At 46.7% G+C, this 20,060-nt stretch overlaps 1 protein-coding gene across 1 annotated transcript in view; it reads right to left on the bottom strand.

Annotated features, from left to right (window-relative positions):
* The window catches only part of CACNG4 (calcium voltage-gated channel auxiliary subunit gamma 4), a 44,168-nt gene that overhangs the window by 10,216 nt on the left and 13,892 nt on the right, over positions 1–20,060 (bottom strand). Inside the window, exon 2 of the mRNA XM_021537340.3 lies at positions 1,004–1,087. Coding sequence (XP_021393015.1) covers positions 1,004–1,087 — 84 coding nt within the window. The remainder of the gene's footprint in view (positions 1–1,003; positions 1,088–20,060) is intronic.

Here is a 20,060-nt window from a genome sequence, read left to right on the forward strand (position 1 = left end):
GTGGTGTGTCAGGTAATTAATATTGTAATTGAGGAGTTCTCTGCCTTGCCAGCAGCGTTGTTCTCTGCTCCCTGATTTCCCAACACCTTGTGAGCTGCAGTTCCTCTCTCTGTAAAGGGCACTGCTTTCAGCTTGGCTGCTCAGCTCTTTCCTTCACAAGGAACAAGGCAAGGAGTCCTCTGGGGAAGGGCAATCTAACTCCAACTTTGCAGACTTCATGGTTGGGTTCCAAGGCCTGCCATCAGCTGAGAGAATGGTCATGTGGAGGGGAGGAAACAACTACCCTGATTCCAAGCACCAGGTTGGTGGCTGGAATCCCTTCTGGGGGGATTAAATGCCAGCCTGGAGCAGCAGTGGCTGGCTGGCCAGGCAGGGAAGCCATGGTCCCTGTTCATGCTGGGATTTTGCTGTTAGCTGCAGAAATTTCAGCTTCCTTCTTACCGTGCAGTAATTTCACTGTAGGAGGATGTGGCTCACCAGCTGCAAAGGCTGAGGCTTGAGTAAGGGTTGGATTTAAGCATTTGGTAAAGCTTCCTAATGGGCTGTAACCCATTCCTCAAACCTGTTTTGTTACACTAACCCTATAAATACTCCCTCTGTAAAATGTCCTTGCAGATCTGGGCACGATAGCTGTAGTTTTCATTTGACATTTTGTCAGATGATGTATAGACAATCAGCACCAAAATTGTGAGCATTCCCCTGGCTGAAGGAAACCCTTGGAAAAAATCCTTGAAACCCCATGGCAAGAGGGTTGGAACTAGATGGTCTTTAAAGTCCCTTCCAACACAAACCATTCCTTGATTCAATGACCCTGTGAAGTGGGGTCCCAAGGGTGGTGATAGTGTCAGCCTCTGCATGAACTGGACACGTGGCACCACTGGGCTGTGCAGCCCAGGATGGGCCAGTCTGGCAGTGAGTAATAGTGGGGTTGCTCTCTGCAGAAGAGAAGCCCAGGGAAGCCCCTGTGGCCACACCTGTGTGTGAGGTATCACTGCTCACTTACGGAGAAGGTACTCTGAGCTGTCGTGGTCGTAGTCGTTGTCTTCAGGGAAGTGGTTGATCCGGAAACAATGTCCTTTGTAGATCCCTAAAGGAAACAAAGCAAACAGAATCCATAAGGAACAGAACCAGGTAAATGTGCTTTATATAACTGGTCAAGAAACCATCTCTAAAGTGATGAATTTTGGGCTAAAGGAAGGGACAGCCAGGATTCCTGGGTTCTTTCCTTCAGCCACTTATATCGTTCTCTTGAGTTTTTTAATCTTTAAGTGCTTCACTTTATCAGTGCTGTGCTTATCTTACAAGCATACTGACTTTGCAAAGCTTCTTTTTGTTCCCAGAGTGGCTGTCAGGCTGGGTCCCTGCTCCATGGCTGGGGCTCCCAGTGCCAATCTCACTCCCATCACCCTTCCCATCTCACCCCAGTCAAGTGCCAGTAAATGCTGAATTGTCTGAGGCCTCTTCAATTACTCCCTAGGCTGCAAAAACAAGCCCATAAATCTCTTCCTGTTGCAGTTTAAGCCTGTATGTCCCACTCAAGGTTGGCTCAGCTTTTAATAGCATATTTTTTTAGCTAGCTGGGAGTCTGTGCAGTAAAGTCAGGGCATGGTGTGCACTCCTGATCCCTGGAGGGACAACACCAGGGCTGGCTGGACAAACCCCTCGCTCGACTGGACACCTCAGCACTTTGTCCATGCAGGTAAAGCTGTCCATGGGCATTTTGTGTTCTTTCCTGTCACAGTTATCCACAGTCTGAGCTGCAGTTGGGTTGCTGTGGCACAGGGAGCTCCACGGGGAGCTCTCCCCAGAGAGCTTCCTGCAGGAGTGAGCCCTGAGCTGTGATTGTGCCATGGTGCTTTCATTATTCATTAACCAGAGCTCTCCTGCTTGGGAACACATCACCCAGGCTGAGCCATCCCTGCACAGGAGTCTCGGTGCTTACAGCTCGAGCTGGCAGAAGGATTTAAAACCCATCACTTAATACTACTTTAACAGAAGCACAGCTGCAGTCTGTAGGATATAAATGTGGATTTATTTCACTACCTATTACCAATGATTACAAAAATCTCAAAAGAATTACTAATCCGGAGGATTTAAATTGCACCCTGTGAGTGTCAACTGCAGGTTTGCTACTACAGCGCATTAACTTCTTCCAGTAAATGATGTATCAGCTCTAATTGCAGCCACGGCTCAGGCTTTCTCTGCACAGCACTTCAAAGGCTGGGAACAAGATGCAAGTGGCTCATGTCACATCTGGAAGTGACACACCTGTCCTGGCTGCCAGGTGGGGAGAGCACTTCAGCTGGGCCTGCTCCTGCTGAGCCTGTGTGCCCGAGCATCCTGTGCTGGCCACCACAGGGGCTGCTGCCCCTCCTGGCTCTCAGGCAAGGCAGTGCAGAACTCAGATTTTAAAGATTCCAGTGCTTATTTTCATGGCAGTTCACACAACAGAACTGAATCACCCCCAACATTACAGACCCTCTGAGACTGGATGGTCATTTCATTCAGTGTTCATTAAGGTGTGCAATTTATAGGAAATACATTCAGAGTGTGATTTTTATCCTATTTATTAAGGGAAAAAAAAACGTCTAAATGGTTTTCCCATCCTAAATTCCCATGGAAATAGGCTGCTCAGTGACTGTGCTTGTGTGTATATGGGTGGGGCTCTCTCTCAGTCTGTGCAGCTTGTCTGTAGGTGCTGTATTCTGTGTCCTTCTCACACTGGGTTAGAGGAGATAAAGGGCAAAATTCCTCCCTGTGCCCAGAGAAGCTGTGGCTGCCCCATCCCTGGAAGTGTCCAAGGCCAGGTTGGACAGGGCAGCCTGGGACAGTGGAAAGTGTGGGTGGAACTGAGTGAGCTTTAAGATCCCTTTGAACCCAAACCACTCTGTGATTTTATGGTTCTCCAATAGAGGTTAAGGTAGTTGGCTGAATTTATCCAGAGCTGATATAAAAGTAGAAGTGAGCAGGTCACTGAGCTGCAGTGCAGACAGGGAGATGCCTGAAGGAGGGAGCTCTGTGTCCCCACCACAGGCTCCCTTGGCACGTTCAGAGCGTGCACATGGCAACAGCCCAAACAAACACCTCACTCCAGAAACTCACTCAGCAATGAGGAGCCTGCAAGACCAAAACGTTCTCAAAGCCTCCTGTGCTGCAGCACTGGTGGAGGGGTTTGGGCTCTGTAAAATGGCTCAACATAATTAAACTGCTGAGTGAAATGGGCCCCTGAGCAGAACTTTCACAGAGGCCATGATTCCTTCCACAGCAGGGCTGGAATGCAGCAGGAGGACAGCACTGATGAGACTTTCATTTCCTTTCACATGAAAGAGTATTAGCAAGACTAGCAGAGGTAAAAAACAGGTTACTCACCTCTTTGCCCTATCCTCTCCCTCAGAAAAATCTGGATGAGTTTTAGAGTTCATTTTCAGTTTTTAGGAATACTGGGATTGATCATTATTAATTGGTCATTATTTATCTGGCTAAATTATTATAGAAATTTCAAATAACTGAAATTCGGACCTGTGTCAAGCCTAGGAATTCAAAATATTCTCCCCAGTATTTTTTATGTAGTTCAGACCTGACATACTTGTTAAGGTTTCTCTCTAGTGTCAGTGATGTTTGATAGCTAATAACAGCAACAGACTGAATAACTTTTTTCCATAAACTTAAAAAGTGCAATGTAATTCAGGAACAGTTTATTAAACTCTCAGTGAGGCTTGAAGTTGTTATCAAGAACTCTGGTGATCTACACAGTATTGAGGCCTCTTTCAATCCACAAAGTATCTGAAATAAAGGCTTGCTAGGAAAAGTAACAATACCTCTTCATAATGATGGACTTTGATTTACCAAAACTAGCTGGAGAAGCTACTGAAGCAGTGGTCAGCTCTAAAAGCTGACAGCAGAGTCTGAGTTGTATTTATACATAAAAAATAGAAGCAAGTTAAAGCTGGACTTTGGTGGAATATTCATCTCCATGCCCTGGCATGTAAAGCAATGCATAAAAAATAAAAGTCATGGAATGGCAGAGGTGACAGAAAAGGAAAAACTCAATTAAACTCAGTAGCAATCATTCTGCAAGCATCTGCACGAGGGCTGAGCTCCTTGAACCTCTTCCCCAAGGCTTCTCAGGAGCTGCCCTGAAGAAATGTAAAGGCAAACACGGCCACATGTCCACACTCACTGAGGCACACAAAACCATTTCCCATCCCAGGAGGGGATGGGGGAGAGAGATTTTCCTTCTTGCTTGAGTTTGGGGATACAGTCCCTTACAGCCTTGGGAGAGGAAGATGGAATATTTAACTCCTACTGCTGTACCCACTAGAGAGAGATAAATAAACTGCAATCACTGCCTACCAGATACTAAAATATTGAGAAGCACTTCTAGATACCTCTTGAGAGTGAGATATAATATCCCACCGAGATGCTGTATTACTCCTTTCTTTGAATGATTACGGATACGTTTTTAATGATGCTTTTAGAAATACAAATATTAGAATGCATTTTTTCCCCTCATAATAACAAAAATTTTGTTCTGAATTTTGAGCTAGGACTTCAGGATCTGCGTTAATGATAATGAAGAGGTAAATTTTCTGAAGTGTTGCTGATGGTGTAAGAACAATTTTTTTCCACTGGCTGCAACATACTTACCTGGCAATTAGGAACTGAAAAGCATTTCTGACTTGGTTCTACTCTGTGTTCAAGGGCTTCTCTGGCAAGGTTAGTACTTCCCAATCTCACTAAGTGTTGTTCAGACAACTATAATTAGAGTGTGATGTACTCAGATAACATGATAAGGGAGGCAACTGTAGTGCCTAAGTGAAGATTAAGCTTTGTTTTGGGGTTTGAGATCTCAAAATACATAGAGGTTTCAACAGCAAATCAAAGTAGTGATCCCAGATTCTGATGATGTACTGCCTTCTCCTTGCTCTTTCTCAAATAATCCTTTAATAATCCTGCCTCTACCACTGCAGATTGTTCACTGAGTTTTTACTTTTTTATTTTTGATGACTGAGAGTGAAGGTTAAAGCTGAGGATGCAAATGCTTATTAATTTGGTGGCCATGCATTACCCGATCCTGTTATTGTCCATACCATCAGCCACGTCTTTGAGACCAGCCATTTCCTGTGGTTAGTGTTCATCAATGCCAGCATTCCCTGATGCCCTGGAAGTGTTAGCAAAAATCAGCACTGGAGAACAGAGTCCTCAAATGTCTGACAATATTTGTCAATACAAGGCTGTACTTTTGTTTTCTCCCTGCCCCAATCTTGAAAACTCTACACAACAAGATCTTCCCATAGCATTACTGCTCTGTTGTCATTTAAAATAGGTTTCCAGCACTCCAGACTGGAGCAGCTCTGCAGCAGCGGGCCCTGTCTGCAGGGGACTTCTGTCAATAGGGATTTTTGTCTCCCTGTGCTGAGCAGGCTGGCGGGAGGCAATATCTGATAGCAGTGGGAGACTCGGGGAGAGGGGGCTGAGCTGCTCCTCCTTCATCATCTTCTGCACAGCCACTGCCCCGTTAACTCTTCCAGCTGCCAGCCCTCCTTGATGCAGAAAATGCTGGGTTTGGGAACTGGCAGAGAAGCCTTTCTGGTTTTCTCATGGGATCAAACCCTCCCCTGCCAACAGCCACATTCCTCCAGCTCTTGAGCAGCTCTGGATACTTGGAACTCACACTATTAATAGTGTGAGGCTGGGGATTCTCCCAGAGGAGCTGCACTGGTGGGATGAAGGCTGTGAATGTCAGCTCAGAAGTGGCCACTTGGCTTCAGCAGGTAAATACAGCCACAGCCATCCACCCCAAAACCTCACCAACCAGCCCATCGCTTTCTGGCAAATGTGGGACTTCTGGGATGGTTTGGAGACACGGAATGAAATTATTTTCAGGATCATTTGACAGCAAGTGCTTGTGGAAACCAGGAATACAAGTTGCAAGGAGCTGACTGTATATTAAAAATGAGGCAATTAGTAAGGTACCGTGGGAAATTTGGACTGATGGTTCTGCTTGTTGCATCTATTCTGTGATTAAATACTGTGCCTCAGTTCCAGAGCCAGCTGTCAGCCTGATTTAGTGCAACACATGAATATCTGAATGTTTAAATGACAAGTTTTCTGAATATATCAGCACGGAGAGGGTTGACTGACAGACAGTGTCACAGACCACGAGAAAAGTGTGATAAGCAGAGTGGGGCTGTGGTAACAGAAGTTGCCTGAACACAGTGTCCATCCCAGCACGCTGTGCAGGACTGGGTTTCCTTAATGGCATGGCTTTACACTTCCCTTGGACATCAGTGGAGAACCTCTATTTATAGGGTGAGAGTGTCTCAGTGCTGGACTCTGCCAGGGGAGAAGAGAAACAGTTGTGTATTTTTTTCCTTAGGAGGATTTCTCTGCTGACAGGTTCTGAAGCCCTTTGCTGAGTGATTTGAGCAATAGTGAGCAAAGGAGATCAGACATGCCAAAAAATGTTCATCTCCACAAAAATATCTATCTGTGCACTGTGTTCATTTGTTTGATTTTCCACCAGTACAGCTCCCCTGTCTCACTGCACTGACACCACAGCACACGCAGCTGCTGCCTTGGCTTTCTTCTCATTCCTCTTGTCACAAAATAACCCTCGAGAAGTGGAATAAAGGATGCACCTCCTTTTACTTTCAAAACCTGCTTTGTGGTGCTGCTGGTCAGACAGGGATTTATTCTAGTCCTGAGCTCTCCCCTCAGACCACAAGGAACAGCATTAGGAAAATATCCTGTAGCTTGGAACTTTCTGTGTTAAGCTGTCCCAAGTTTGATTATTTGTCTCCTGCTGGTTGCTGAGAGTTTCACAAGCCTGTCCTTAAGTTACTCGAATGAGCACAGATCCCACGAGCCTCTGCCTGGAGATGTTTAATGCTGTTGTTATAAAAGAAATCATGAACTATTGATGCAGGTCATGTGCAAAACACACCTCATGTGAATTTGCTTCTCCACAATGCTGCTGTGAGCCGCCTTCATCACTGTGGAGGATGCAGACAGCAGAGGAAGAAGCCTCAGGAGGTTAAATACACATTTATTGGGTGTCTGCCTTTGAAAAAAGTTTGGCTGTTGTAAGAGCTGGAAACTTCAAAGCATAGGCTGGTTTTGAGACAGATTCTGTCTGACACCCTCGGAGTCCTGCCAGTCCTGGAAATTTGTCCATGTGACAGTTTGTATTTTTGTTTCATCCTGAAGATGAATTTGATGAAGAGCACTGCTCGTACCTGGGGTTATTGTCATACTTTAGCCAGAGTAAATCCTATGTTCAGAAAATGCTCAGGACATAAAAAGAGTGGGACTTTATTCCCGTAACTGTGGGCAACCCTGGTGCCATAAACCAGCTGGGCAGGACAAACTGCCTGTGTGTGCCATGGTCAGGCCAAAGCAAATTCAGCTCAGCTGAGTCTTTAAAAGGAATTCATCCTTATTCCTAACCACGTTTCTCTACAGGTCTTGAGACTGTGAAAAAAAGAAGATTTTGTTTCACTTATAGAAGTTTTTTTCTTTGTCTTTCACACAATTCCCTAACTCAGAACTCACTTGTTTCTCATTGCAGGAAGAGGAACTGCCTACTTTTGGGCCAGATTCTGATTTCCCTGTACTGGACTCAAATCTGCCTCACCCAGTGACATCAGAATCTGGCCTACTCCCTTTCATTTACTTCCCATCTACTTCCTGGGCAGAAAGACAATTATTTTAAAATGTTGAAATGTATGAAATTTGCCCCACTTTCTTCCTTAGGAGCTGTCATCTCAAACAAACCCTTTGGGTTCTTCTTTTGATCTATTTTCAATTGTCTGGTGGGCAAAGCAAAACTCCTCCTCCAGTCTCTTATTTTCTTATCTTCTGCTGTGACATGAATTTCCCCCTTTTTCCAGTCCTCCCCCTCTGCTGCCCACAGCCCTTCCACTGCTCGGAGCTTCCTGCAGTCCCCTCGGTGTCAGGTGAGGAGCAACCACTCAGCATTTGCTGCCTGCTCCATTTTGCTCCTCTTTGGGGCTTTTAAAGGCAGAACACCTTCCCAGTGTGCCCAGCACCTCGGGAAGGCTCCCAGGAGCTGGAGGAGATGCCGGAGCAGCTGCTGCTGCCCACGCACTGCAGAGGAGCTGGGGCTGGCAGGGAGCTCTTGCCTGGCCTTAATTTAGTGCTCCCCATGCCCCTACAGCCTGGCAGGAGCACGTTTTCTCCAGGAACAGGTCTTGGTTCATCTTGTCATTGGTGTGCTCACTCCGTTCTCTTCCCTTCACACAGTAAATGCTCCCTCCTGTACTTACTGTAGACTTTCTGTGAGAGACTGTCTTACACCACCACTCTCCAGTATTTCGAATATCCTGATCTGCTTTCCCCAGCTTGCCTGCACTGTGGCAGTGCTTGATCCGATTCCCTTTTGCTGCCTGCAGCCTCTCCCTGGTGCTCCTGCACGAAGCCCTCCCTGTTGGAGGAGAGGCTGCTCGCAGCCCTTCTTCCAGCCCAGCCCCACAGGAGGGAGGCTGTGCTGCTCTGTTCCTTGCACTGCTGCTCCTGCAGCGCTCGCAGGCTGCACTGGAGCTCACGCCTGGCGTGGCCGAGGAGCCACCTCCACTGCCCTGAGTGCCAATCCCAGAGCTGCAAATAGCGACTGGAGAGGTTCCTGCTCGGGCAGGTTGACCTTCATGGCACAGCCACCCCTGTTTGAACACTCCCGAGTCTCCTGTGGCCTTAGCTGATCTCCTCCAGATGCCAGGGGATGTTCACTATTTCCCATGGAAGTTTGTCCCATAGCAGAAGGGATGCTTTGCTTAGGAGGTAAAAAAAATCCACTGTTCATGGAACGACAGAATGGTTTGGGTTGGAAGGGACCTTAAAGCTCATCTTGTCCCAACAGCTTCCAGTGTCCCAGGCTGCTCCAAGCCCTGTCCAACCTATCCTTGGACACTTCCATGGATGGAGCACCTCTGGTGCTGGGGGCTGACTTCTAATTCTGGCAGGAACAATTTTACTCTCTGAGCAAAATACTCTTGGTTTTTTTGACATTCTGCAATCCAGGATGCACCAAGCACTATTTTATACAGCCTGGTAAAGCATCTCTAGATTGTGGATCATCTACACCAGAAAGTATCTGAGGAAATGCCTACAGAGGCTCAGTCACTTATAATTCATGTGGAAAAAAAAGCCTCAGCAGCTGACCTCCTGTTTTCAGCTGGACAAATATCATCAAAGATGTTGTGCATTTGTATTTCTGTGTAAGAAATGAACAGATTTAGAAAAGATGTTCTGCCATAGATACCTTTCAAATTCCATGACAGCCTTTTGCTCCATTATAAGATTTTGAGACCTTGAGCGATGTTAGAAAACTCATAGCAGCAAAACTCATTTCCCAAAGATTCACCTCACCTGCACATCTGGGAGCTAATAAAACACATCACAGTGTCTGGCTGCTATCTTTTGAATTCTCTTCGGTCATTACAGAACTGCTGCCAAAAGTACTAAGTGTCCTTGTGCTACCACAGTGAATACCAATGGTACCAGGAAAATGCAGGGCAGTGGCAGAGCAGGGGAGAGTTGTATGTTACCTGTTGGTTTAGGCTACTCACTTTCCAGTTTCTTCAAATATTTGCCTCATAAACCAGTATTTTGGCCACAGAATTAATGACTGAGGTTATTCAGCAGTGCTCCTAGCCCTTCCCAGCTGCCTTTCCTTGGCCAAGCAGCAGATCACAGAGTGTGCTGTGTAATTCCACAAGCCCTGCTGATGGGCCTTCCTACTACAATTTGCAATTTTCTCCTGCTGCTGCTTGGATGGCAAAGTGGGGTAAATTTCAGGGGGTTCTGTTTTAGTCTCTTTTGTTGCTCCTTTTTACAGAGTTTATTGAGGGAATGACTCTGTGTTTTCCAGAGAGGAAGTCTAACAAACTTCCAGCCCTGATGTTCAGTTTGCATTTTGTAAATCAACAGCACAGGGAAATAGGGGCAATCCCTCAGCCTGGGTGTGCCGTGGTTGTTTTGGGGCAACACTGGTGATGCTGTTTGAGGAACATCTTCAAGTCAGCCACAAGTCAGCCCTGCCACGGTGAGCGTTCTCATGCCTGGCTCAGTCCCAGGAAACTGTCAACATTTCTGGTTTGTCGTGGGGCTGTTAACTCACTTCTCTGTGTCTGCTCCTCTCTCCACCACCCCGGCCCACACTCGCTGTCTTCTGCCTTCACACCTCGTCTCGTCCTGCGTCTCCTGCCTCAGTCCTTTATCCCGGCAGCCCAGAAGTTTGTCTCAACACTCACTTCCATATTTTGCTCTGCTGCCACTTTGCTGAGGCTGTTTCTGGGTGGCTGATATAATCCTCCTCATCCTTTTCAAGTGAATTTGGAGCTTGGATAGAAACCTCCATTAGAGTTCTGTAGCTGACTTTTCCACCTTAGCTAAAATTAGTCTAACACTTGAGGAGCTGGTGTTGGCTTCTTAGGTGAGAGCCTTCATCCATCAGAGCTCTGAGCTGAGAGTCTCCTCTCATGAGTTTCCAGCTCTTACTTACATTCTGGCTCCAAATACCTTAATTTAAAGAGGTACTTTAGTAACTGGCAGTGCTTTTGGCACAATACACTGAGTTGTTTTTCACAGCTGTGAATGGCTCCACAGTGACCATCACCACCCCGACACCTCAGTGTAGGAAATGAACAATGCTGGTCCGAATCTAGCCAGGATTTGCACCAAAACCTGTTCTTCCTCCCCAGTATTCTTGACCCTGACATAGATTCAGTGGCACAAAGACTCATGCAGGGAGGCTGCTGCCAGTCCATCAGACTGTGAGAGGGATGAAGTGCCGAACTGTAGCGGGTGCAGTTCTGAGAACAGGCCCTCGTTCTGCCTGGTGAAGCTCAAATGCTGCAAAATGACAAATTATGTTTATTTTCACAATGTCAAACCATGCCTTTTTCCTGCATCTGCACAATTGGAATCAAGTTTCCTTTAAGGGGTAGCTTGGTTTTTACCCATATGTTTTCCCTTCCTTTGGGAAGTCATCGGTTCTCCCTCATTACCGTGTGTTCAACCAGGGCTTGGTGGCTTTTAGGATCACAGCACATCTGCACATCCTGTCCCCTGGCTTGGCATTTCTTGGGGGTGGGATTCAAGGAAATGGACATTGATGTCTCTTTAAAGTGTCTACTGAGTTTGTAATTTGAATCACTGCCATGGTCACCTCTGGGGTGCTTCCTGAACTACCCGAAACACCCCCAGTGCAATGTGTGATGCTTAATCCCTTCTATTTTCTGCCACTTCAACTTTCACGTGTGCACAACCTCCAGCTGTTGCCTGACTGTTCTTAATTTCTACTTTTAGACTCTCTTAAACTGCCATTCCCCCCCCCCCCCCCCCCATTTTCTGCAACATTTTCATTTCACACCAGGCAAGGTTTGCAGCTGGCATACAGCAGTCTAAAATTTAAGAAAAAACTCTCCAGAATGAAAACCTGGGAAATCCTTGGGGATGTTTGGAGTAACTTGCACAGGGTGCACCTGGTGTCTTCTCTGATGGAAAAACCTTCCAGATCTAGTCAGTAGAAAAAATTATTCATATTATTAATATTTTATTAATAAGGAGATGGTTCATATTACTGATGCAATCAATACTGAGGATTGATAATTGGTTGTTCTGATTACTCATGGTGAGATCTCTTGGTGTAGCAGAAGCTTGCAAGGCACTAAATAATTACCTCTCTGATTAAATGAGTTACTGTCATCTCCAATAGCAGGGACTGCCTCTAACCTGACATCTAGAGCTGAACTTCTTTTACAAACTTTCTTTTGTTTCATTCATACATTGCAAAGTTGGGAATTTTTTAATGAAAAAGCATGAAGCTTACACTGGAAAGTAGTGATATAGGACCTTACTAGCAAATTGATTAGAAATATATAGGATATTTTGACACTTCTGGAATCTTGTAATGATTCCACATCTCTTCAATTCATGCAGATTCATCATAAGATGATGGCATATAGAAAAATAGTTGGATATTGAAGAAGCAATAGGGAAATCACACTCCATAAATCATCTTAGTTGAAAGGAATGCTAGTAAAGTGTCTGTCTTTGGAATGCAGTGACCTTGAGTTGGGTCTCCATTCGTTTTGGAGCACACAAATGAGTCTTCCTGGTCTCCCTGCCAGCTTGTTGAGTTATACATAGAAGCACAGCCTCTAGAGATTGATCATGCACAGTCAGTGATGCGGGACAGAAACAAGGCAGATGACAACAGGGAAGCTAAAGGTTGGGAGAAAGGGGTGGAACTGCCAAACCCTGCTGATGGCTGGATTTGGGAAATGCAAGGCAAAGGTCTCAGTAATCATCTGCACGATGTATGAGTGTGAAAGACACTCCACCAGGAGAGATTAGTGCTGTGCACACTGTCGAGCTGAATACCCAGGGCTGATGTCTAACCTTGGGAACAAATAGCAGAGCTGCTAGAGAGACTGAGCAGCTTCCAGTGGGAGAAAATGAAAGGAACACAAATATTTCACCATTGTTAAATCCTGGAAGGGAATATAAAGGCAGCATGTAGGATTTTAACTTGAATTAGAGTTACTACTGCCTTGGTTATTCCTGATTCACAGCAGTGCATGCAACCCAAAAGGTGCTGCACCTTTGTGCAGAAAGGCTGAGAGCAATGTGAAAAAAGAGCAAAGGAGCAGAAAAAGAGCAAAGGAGAACTTTGGGGCAGAATGTGGAGGAATGGGAGGTGGTTCACAGACGAGGAGGAAAAGAAGCTTGGGAGAAAGTGGGAGGGAGAGAAAGCTGAGAAGGAGATGGGAAGGGCAGGCAGGGGGTGGCTGGAGGTGAGTGAGGGGCTTGGGAGGAGAGCAGGGGCTTGGCTGATTGGAGAGGCCTGTGGAGATGGGGAGCAGAGGGTGACCCAGGTCCTCCCTGAGAGCCCTGCCTGCATCCCATCCCTGCCTGAATCCCAGTCCTGCCTGCATCCCAGCCCTGCCTGAATCCCAGTCCTGCCTGCATCCCAGTCCTGCCTGAATCCCAGCCCTGCCTGCATCCCATCCCTGCCTGAATCCCAGTCCTGCCTGCATCCCATCCCTGCCTGAATCCCAGTCCTGCCTGCATCCCAGCCCTGCCTGCATCCCAGCCCTGCCTGCATCCCAGCCCTGCCTGCATCCCAGTCCTGCCTGCATCCCAGCCCTGCCTGCATCCCAGTCCTGCCTGCATCCCAGCCCTGCCTGCATCCCAGTCCTGCCTGAATTGCAGCCCTGCCTGAATTCCAGTCTTGCCTGGATCCCAATGTTTCCGAATCCCAGTCCTGCCTGCATCCCAGTCCTGCCTGAATCCTGGTGTTTCTGAATCCCCACCCTGCCTGCACCCCATGTCTGCCTGCACCCCAGCTCTGTCCAGCTGAGGAGCCAATGCTCCTTCCTGCCAGAAGGCAAAGGGATGCACAGCAACTGCCTGATGAAAATTAAAAGCCTTAAACTTCCTAATTCCCAGGACTGATTTAAATTATTACAGCTAACAAATGACCTAATACATAAAAATGGAGACAGCTACCAAATAGATCTGTTTAAATGAGCACATGGAGAAGAGATTCCATTTGGCTGCTGCACCTGAAACTTCCTATTTCCTAATGCAAACTAAGCAGTGACAAATAAAAATGAGGCTGCAAAACCAGCATGACCTCTTTAAGCTTTAATTATTCATGAGCACTGTTTTCTTCTCTGCTGAGATTCAGAGCAACACATTTAAGCGGGTTCCTCTCAGGTTTATGGGAGATGTACGTTCCTTGTTACACCAGCTAATAAATGCAACTAAACACAATGACCCACCAATATTTGTAGAAACAGCATTTGGGAAAATGTGTTTAATGAATCAGAAGAGCCTTAATCTAGTCAGTCTTGAAAAGCAAAACATATCATGCAAAATTACAATGCACCAAAGCACAGACTCATAAATATTTTATGGTCGAGATTTCTGAGTTTACTTTCTGTATTTTAGGATTGTATTCTACTATGAAATGTCTCTACCTGCACTGGGGAAGGGCAGTGCTGATGGGAGCTTTGAGCAATCCAATTTAGAATCCCAGAGTTTGCTTTAAATAATGTATGTAGACTCCCAGCCCTTACCATCGTCAGGCACATCTGCCATTGTAACCAGAAATGCTCACTGCCTTCTGCTGTCCTGGGATGGCATGGAAAAAGCTGGGAATGTTTAGAGCTGGGAGGAGAAAACCAAAAGATTTTCCTTTTGCTGGGAAGGCTGGGCAAAGGGCAGGGGCCTGTGCCTGGCTGTGGTGTCTGTTGTGCCACTGACTCCCTCAGCCCTTCGTGTTTCTCCCTTGGATAACAACACCCAGGGCACCTGATTTCCCCCGAGTTTAGAAAGCAGGGGAGGAGCAGTCTGTCACCCTCTGGTGACACCTCCTGCCAGGTCCACATCAGGAGCCACGCAGCAGCTCTGACTGCCCAGGAACGCTGCCATGCCCAGGGGGAGATTTACAGCTCCTCTCCCCTTCACACACCTCATCTGGCGTGGTGCAGAGCTGACAGCTCCTCATTTCCATGGAGTGCAACCTCCTCTTCCTCCTCAGGAGCCTGGGTGGGCTGCGTGGGGCCCCTCAGGCTGAGTGCCCCAGGGCAGAGCCCCTGCCAGGGCTGGCAGAGGCAGCCAAGGGGCAGAGTTCCAAAACCCGCTTAACGGGGCCCTGCTCTGGTACTTACTCAATCTTTACAACTCAGTGATATGCTGCCAATATATTTTTGCCAAGGAGACAAAAATACGTCTCTTCTTCCTACTCCCTCAGCCTATGAAAAATCTCAGTTGTGTGCGCGAAGAGACGCTCTGTGTGTGTGTGTGTGTGTGTGTGTGTGTGTGTGTGTGTGTGTATTTAGAGGGGGGAAAAATAGAGTTTCTGTTAACTTATTTTCCAGTTGAAAGTCTGCCTTGTAGCCAGGGAAGCACTGTTTTCATTGGTTATAACTTTGGGCAAAAAAAGCCTTACTTTGTGCTGAGCAGAAATGGCAGGGAGGGAACTGGGAGCAAATCCTTTGATTTCTCCATGGCTCATGTTCTCTGCTTGAGGATGGATGCCTGATGGCTTATAAATAATTTGGGGATTTATGGGTCAAATAGCCCTGTATGAGCAAAGTTGCCTAATAATGGGCAAAAAAGAGAAGCATGATCCTTGCAGGGTGGTGGGGTTCAACTCCCCAGGGGCCTGAGAGACTCCAGGTGTTTCACATGTTAATTAAGACTCTTCCACCTAGCCAGGGTCTGGAATTCCAGCTTTGTTTTCTGAGTGGTTGGGGTCCTTTAAAACCATCTGGTACAAAAAGGAGGGACTGGAGGCTTTTTCTAAGCTTCCCTGCAACTTTGCTCCAAAAAGGTGCATTCCTTTTCCCTCCTTCCCCTCCTTTTCCCCCCAGACCTTGCATGACTTCAAGGCATCAAATGTTAATGAAAGTTTGCTAGGCTTCAAGGGCTGTGAAACGGAAGTTAAAAATCCTGCACTATAGGATGGCTCTAAAAATACTCAGTCATGTTGAAACATCACCCAGCTCCAGCAGCTCTCCCGCACCCGGCAGGATGCAGCAGGGCTTTCTCTCCCAGATAAGCTCTGGACAAAGTTTGCCCAGTGACTGTGGATTACTTCTGCTCTACAGAGTGGAATCTCCGGGTTAAGGCCAGCAGATACCTGCTGGGGAGTGAGGATCTGCTGCATCAGTGAACTCTGGTGGTGCTGCCAGGCCAGGGATGGGCTGTGCACTCCTGCACTGCTGGCTCCAGCCAGAGGGTCTGAGATGGGATGTCCATCCCTGGGGATGAGCACAGCCCCAGACAACCCTGTGGGTTGGAAAGGGAAGGTCTGATGTCAGCCTGCTCACCATGAGGGTCCAGCTCCTGACTCTGCTCTTCAGTGTCATTTGTTGTCCAGGGTGCTGGGGTTTGTAGGCTGAGCTTTGACTTTTTAGACACAGCATCACCTAAACTCCTCTGCAGACCTAGTTCTGCAGGCTCTGGACTTTCCTGCAGCAGCTCCCCACAGTCCTACCCAAGATGTCCTGCTAACCTGCAAATGCTGGATACACCAGGGGCTCCTTCATGGACTTCTGGGGGGCTCCAGCAGGGATAGTGCCATCCCCTTGTGCTTTAACGTGATTTTTTCTTGGATTTCTTTCTTTCCTAACAGTGTTCTCATGCGTGAGAACCTGGGAGTTGCTCTTCCCACACCACAGCCTCCTTTTTCTTCTCAGAGAAGTGCAAAGACCTTTCTCCCCACGAAGCAAAGGAGGAGCCTGAGCAGCATGGCTTGGCTGGTGATTTGAAGCCCATTCCCAGCACGGTGTCTGAGCTGCTCCCATCACAGGAGGAGCCAGGGAGGCTGTGACAGCTGCACCTCTGAGTCACACAGCCCCAGCTCCCGGGGGACAGAACTCTGCCTTTGGCCTCCAGTGACTCCAAACTGCAGCTCAGAGCTCAGCAAGAGTCTGGACCCCAAACTCTGGCTGCTCCCTGATGATCCATGCCCAGGAAGGGACAACCAGCCCCCAGAGCAGCAATGCAAGGCAGGGTGCATGATCCAGGTGTGTGCAGAAGTTCTGTGTCCCCAGACCTGGCCAGGCTGCCTGGCTGTGCTCCAGCCCTGTGTGAACACATTGCACAGGCTCAAATCGCTATTTTTGAGTCACTAGAAATAATTCATGTATGTGCAAGTTAAGATTCTGCTTAAAAATTACCCTCTGCCTCAGAAACTTAAAACCTGAGACATCTACAGAAGCAGATGCTGAATTTCATTTTACAAGCTTCTTTCCAGCACTTATGGTAAACTTAGAACCTCATCCTGCATTTCTTTACTTTAAGGATCTTTTTTTCATTCAAATACCTCCACGCTAATGCTGGCAGGAGCAGGGGCAGGTGCAAGTGTTGTGAAGAATCTGCCCCTTTTACTGGACTAGATAAAGTTTTGCACCAATTGCTAAGATCCATGATATTTCTTAAAAGGAAAAGTTCAAGTAATAAACATTCAACTTTTAAGGACTTAAAAATAAATTTGTGCATATGTCATTAATTTATTTGATGGTATGAACCAAGGTTTTGGAAAGCTCAAGGTGCAGGTTTATGTGTGTTAACTGTAAGCAACACTACAAAAGGAAAATGCTTTCTTATCCACATGAGCTTCTGTAAAGTGCGTTCTATCCTTAGGAGGGTAAACATAACACACAAAAAAATGTAATCATTTAAACCTTGCAGGAAAAGAGGCAGGAGCGATGGCAACCTCTGAAATGATAAATGTATGGATTTATTTCACTGCCACTATGGGGTTTTAAATTAGTTTTATTTTTCTTTTATTTCTCCTTGTTGACAAGCAGGCTGCACTGCTCTGCAGATCTAATGTTTACAGATAAGGAAATATTGAAGGTCAAAAATTCTATTATTAGTTATTCTTGTATAAGGTAATCTCCTTGTGCTGGTACAATGCAGAGTGATCTCATGTCGCCATGGGTACCTGAATCATGCCTGTCTAACAGCAACATTCCCCATTCCCATCCCCTCCCCTGAAGTTCTTACGTAGAAAACCCAAAGATATCTCCAAGAAAAGCTTCATGTGTGATGCAAATGATGGACTGGAGCAAACACTTCCCTTTGAGACAGAGCCCTGTACCAGTACCTCCCTCATGCATGGCTGGGGTGATGAATTAGTTTGCATTTGACTGTGACCAGGAAGAATTTTGCCAGGAATGCAGGCTGAACCCAAAGAGTTCATTTGATCCCTGCAAATAAACATCAAAACAGATATATTCAGAAGGGTAACTTTGTCCCTCAGATGGGTGACTTTGTCCCCATGGCAGCCTCAGCCAGGGGGATGCACAGCAAGCTGAGCTGAAATCCAGATTTTGGGGGGGACAAGCGACATCAGCATGCCCACGGCAGATCATGGCAGGGACAAGGCAGGGAGGCACAGAAATGTCGTGAAAAGAAGGTGAATAAAACGCCAGAGAAACATTAATTATGTCTTCCCATGTCTCTGTAGGTTCAGCTCAGTGCTCTAATACCCACAGGATGTAGCTTTCCTTGGCAGTTCTGTAACATCTAAAGGGAAGAAAAGAAACCAAAGAGGAAGCAAAGGGGGCCTTGGTGGTGACAGGGCTACGACTCTTTGAATGCCAGCTCTTCTCCCTGCTGCAGCATGGAAGCTTTTGCTCTCTGCTTTGAGCCGATGTGGATGGAGCAGGCACATGAAAGACCAGCAGCAACAGCTCCTAGAGGCTGACAGCAGGGCTGTGGATCAGGACTTCTGCCTTCTCCTATAGCAATGGAAGGGACTGAAGTCTAAATCTGGGTCTTTGTGCTCACAGTCTTGATATGAACTTATTTTAAAGGGAAAAAAGAAATCCAGAACAAGAAGAAAAAGAATACTCTCTGGGAAGGGGGATTGAGCACTGTGAGCTGCACATTCTTCTCAACATCAGGATTCCTTTTTTACTAAACCATTTCTGACCTCAGCAGTGTGCAGCAGGCAGGAAAACCAGGTTGGACTTGCAGCTCCTGGAGACAGGATGGAGGAAATCAGATAAACCAGCTTGTACCTACCACCTTGCTGTGAATTAGGGCTGTCCTTGTGTTTCACTTTTGTACAATCAATTTTCAGAATAAAAGCCTTTCTTCTACAGGGCCAAGGGGTTTAATTCAACCACATAATAAATGGCTGGCTAACAATGGGCCAAACTCAGCTTGGATGTTGCTCTAGTTAATTAAGAAGAGTAGCATCAGGGGCTAAATTTGGCAAGAAGTGTTAAGTGACTGCCTTCAGAGGCAGGGAAGAAAAACCCTTGCTTAGCTCACTGCACCCAGCTCTTCAAATGCAAATTAACCTGTCAACATCTGCATGCAGCCACCCAGGACAGCTGCAAAAAGGAGCATCCTGCACCCAAAAGAAGGGCTGGAAATGTTTAGTTCCAAACAGCTATTTTCTAAAATAATTTTTAGTAAATAGGAATACATTTAAAGTAGTAAACTGAGCATCTGCTGCATGAAATGAATGGAGGACAGCATGTGAAAAGAAACATATGTCAAGTATGCACTTCAGATGCATTGACTACTTGCCTCTAAAACAGAGAGAATTTAAACATATTTGCAGCAAACACACACAAAAAAATTGCCTCTGCAACCCAAAGAAAAGCCTCAAATAACTGCACGAGTTCAGCTTGGCCCTACCTTGCCTTTCCCGTGGTGGAAGGGAGCACTTTGCTGGATTTCAGCAGCTGCCTGGCTTCTTTTCCTCGGGCACCTGTCAGGAACGCCAAGCCCGGGCAGATTTTGTTTGGAGCAAACAACGTCCCTTTACCAGTACATTGAAAAACCCAGAAAGCAAGGCACTGCTGCAGCCAAACCCTGCCAGACTGGCTTCACTGGAGGGAGGACAGGAAACACCCCTGTGGCTTTTGCAGAGTGCCTTGGCTGCAGAGCTGCCATCCTGCCCAGGACCGAGGCGCGCTCCGGACTCCATCTTCAGTACCTGCAGCTCAGGGAAATGCATCTCAGTGTTTACCTGAGCCCATCATCCTCAGACACAATCTCTGCTGACTTAACTGAAGCTCTTACTTGCAAAACAAGTACAGGGCAAGGCCCCTTCAGAGGAGGAGATTCCAGCTCTACAGGGTGAAACTCTTTGTGAAGTGGCGTGTGGGAATATTTTTCAGTGTAACAGGGCATGGGATAAATTCTGATGTCCTCTTTTTTTAGGTCAGGGGAATAATCTCTGTTCCAAAGCTGAGAGAGGTGTGCTGTCTTTCTGTCTGTCTGCTGAGGCTTTGCTAAGGGTTTGGTTCTGCAGCAGTAATCTCATGGTGCAGCTATCTCCTGTGGTCCCCTTGGGAGGGAGGGGAAACCAGCCAGGAGCAGCTTTTGCAGAAACTGCTTTGCTATGATAATGTGGTGTAATTAAACAGGACTCAAAAATCCCAGAGTTATAAAAACCCATGGCTTGTACCAACACTTTTACTCATCTGTGGGTTTTCAGGCTGAATCAGGGCTGAGCAAAGAGATCATGAGAAAAAGATCTTTGACTCACTTGATGGCAT

This window comes from Lonchura striata, chromosome 19 (genome assembly GCF_046129695.1).
Source record: "Lonchura striata isolate bLonStr1 chromosome 19, bLonStr1.mat, whole genome shotgun sequence".
Classification (NCBI taxonomy): domain Eukaryota; kingdom Metazoa; phylum Chordata; class Aves; order Passeriformes; family Estrildidae; genus Lonchura; species Lonchura striata.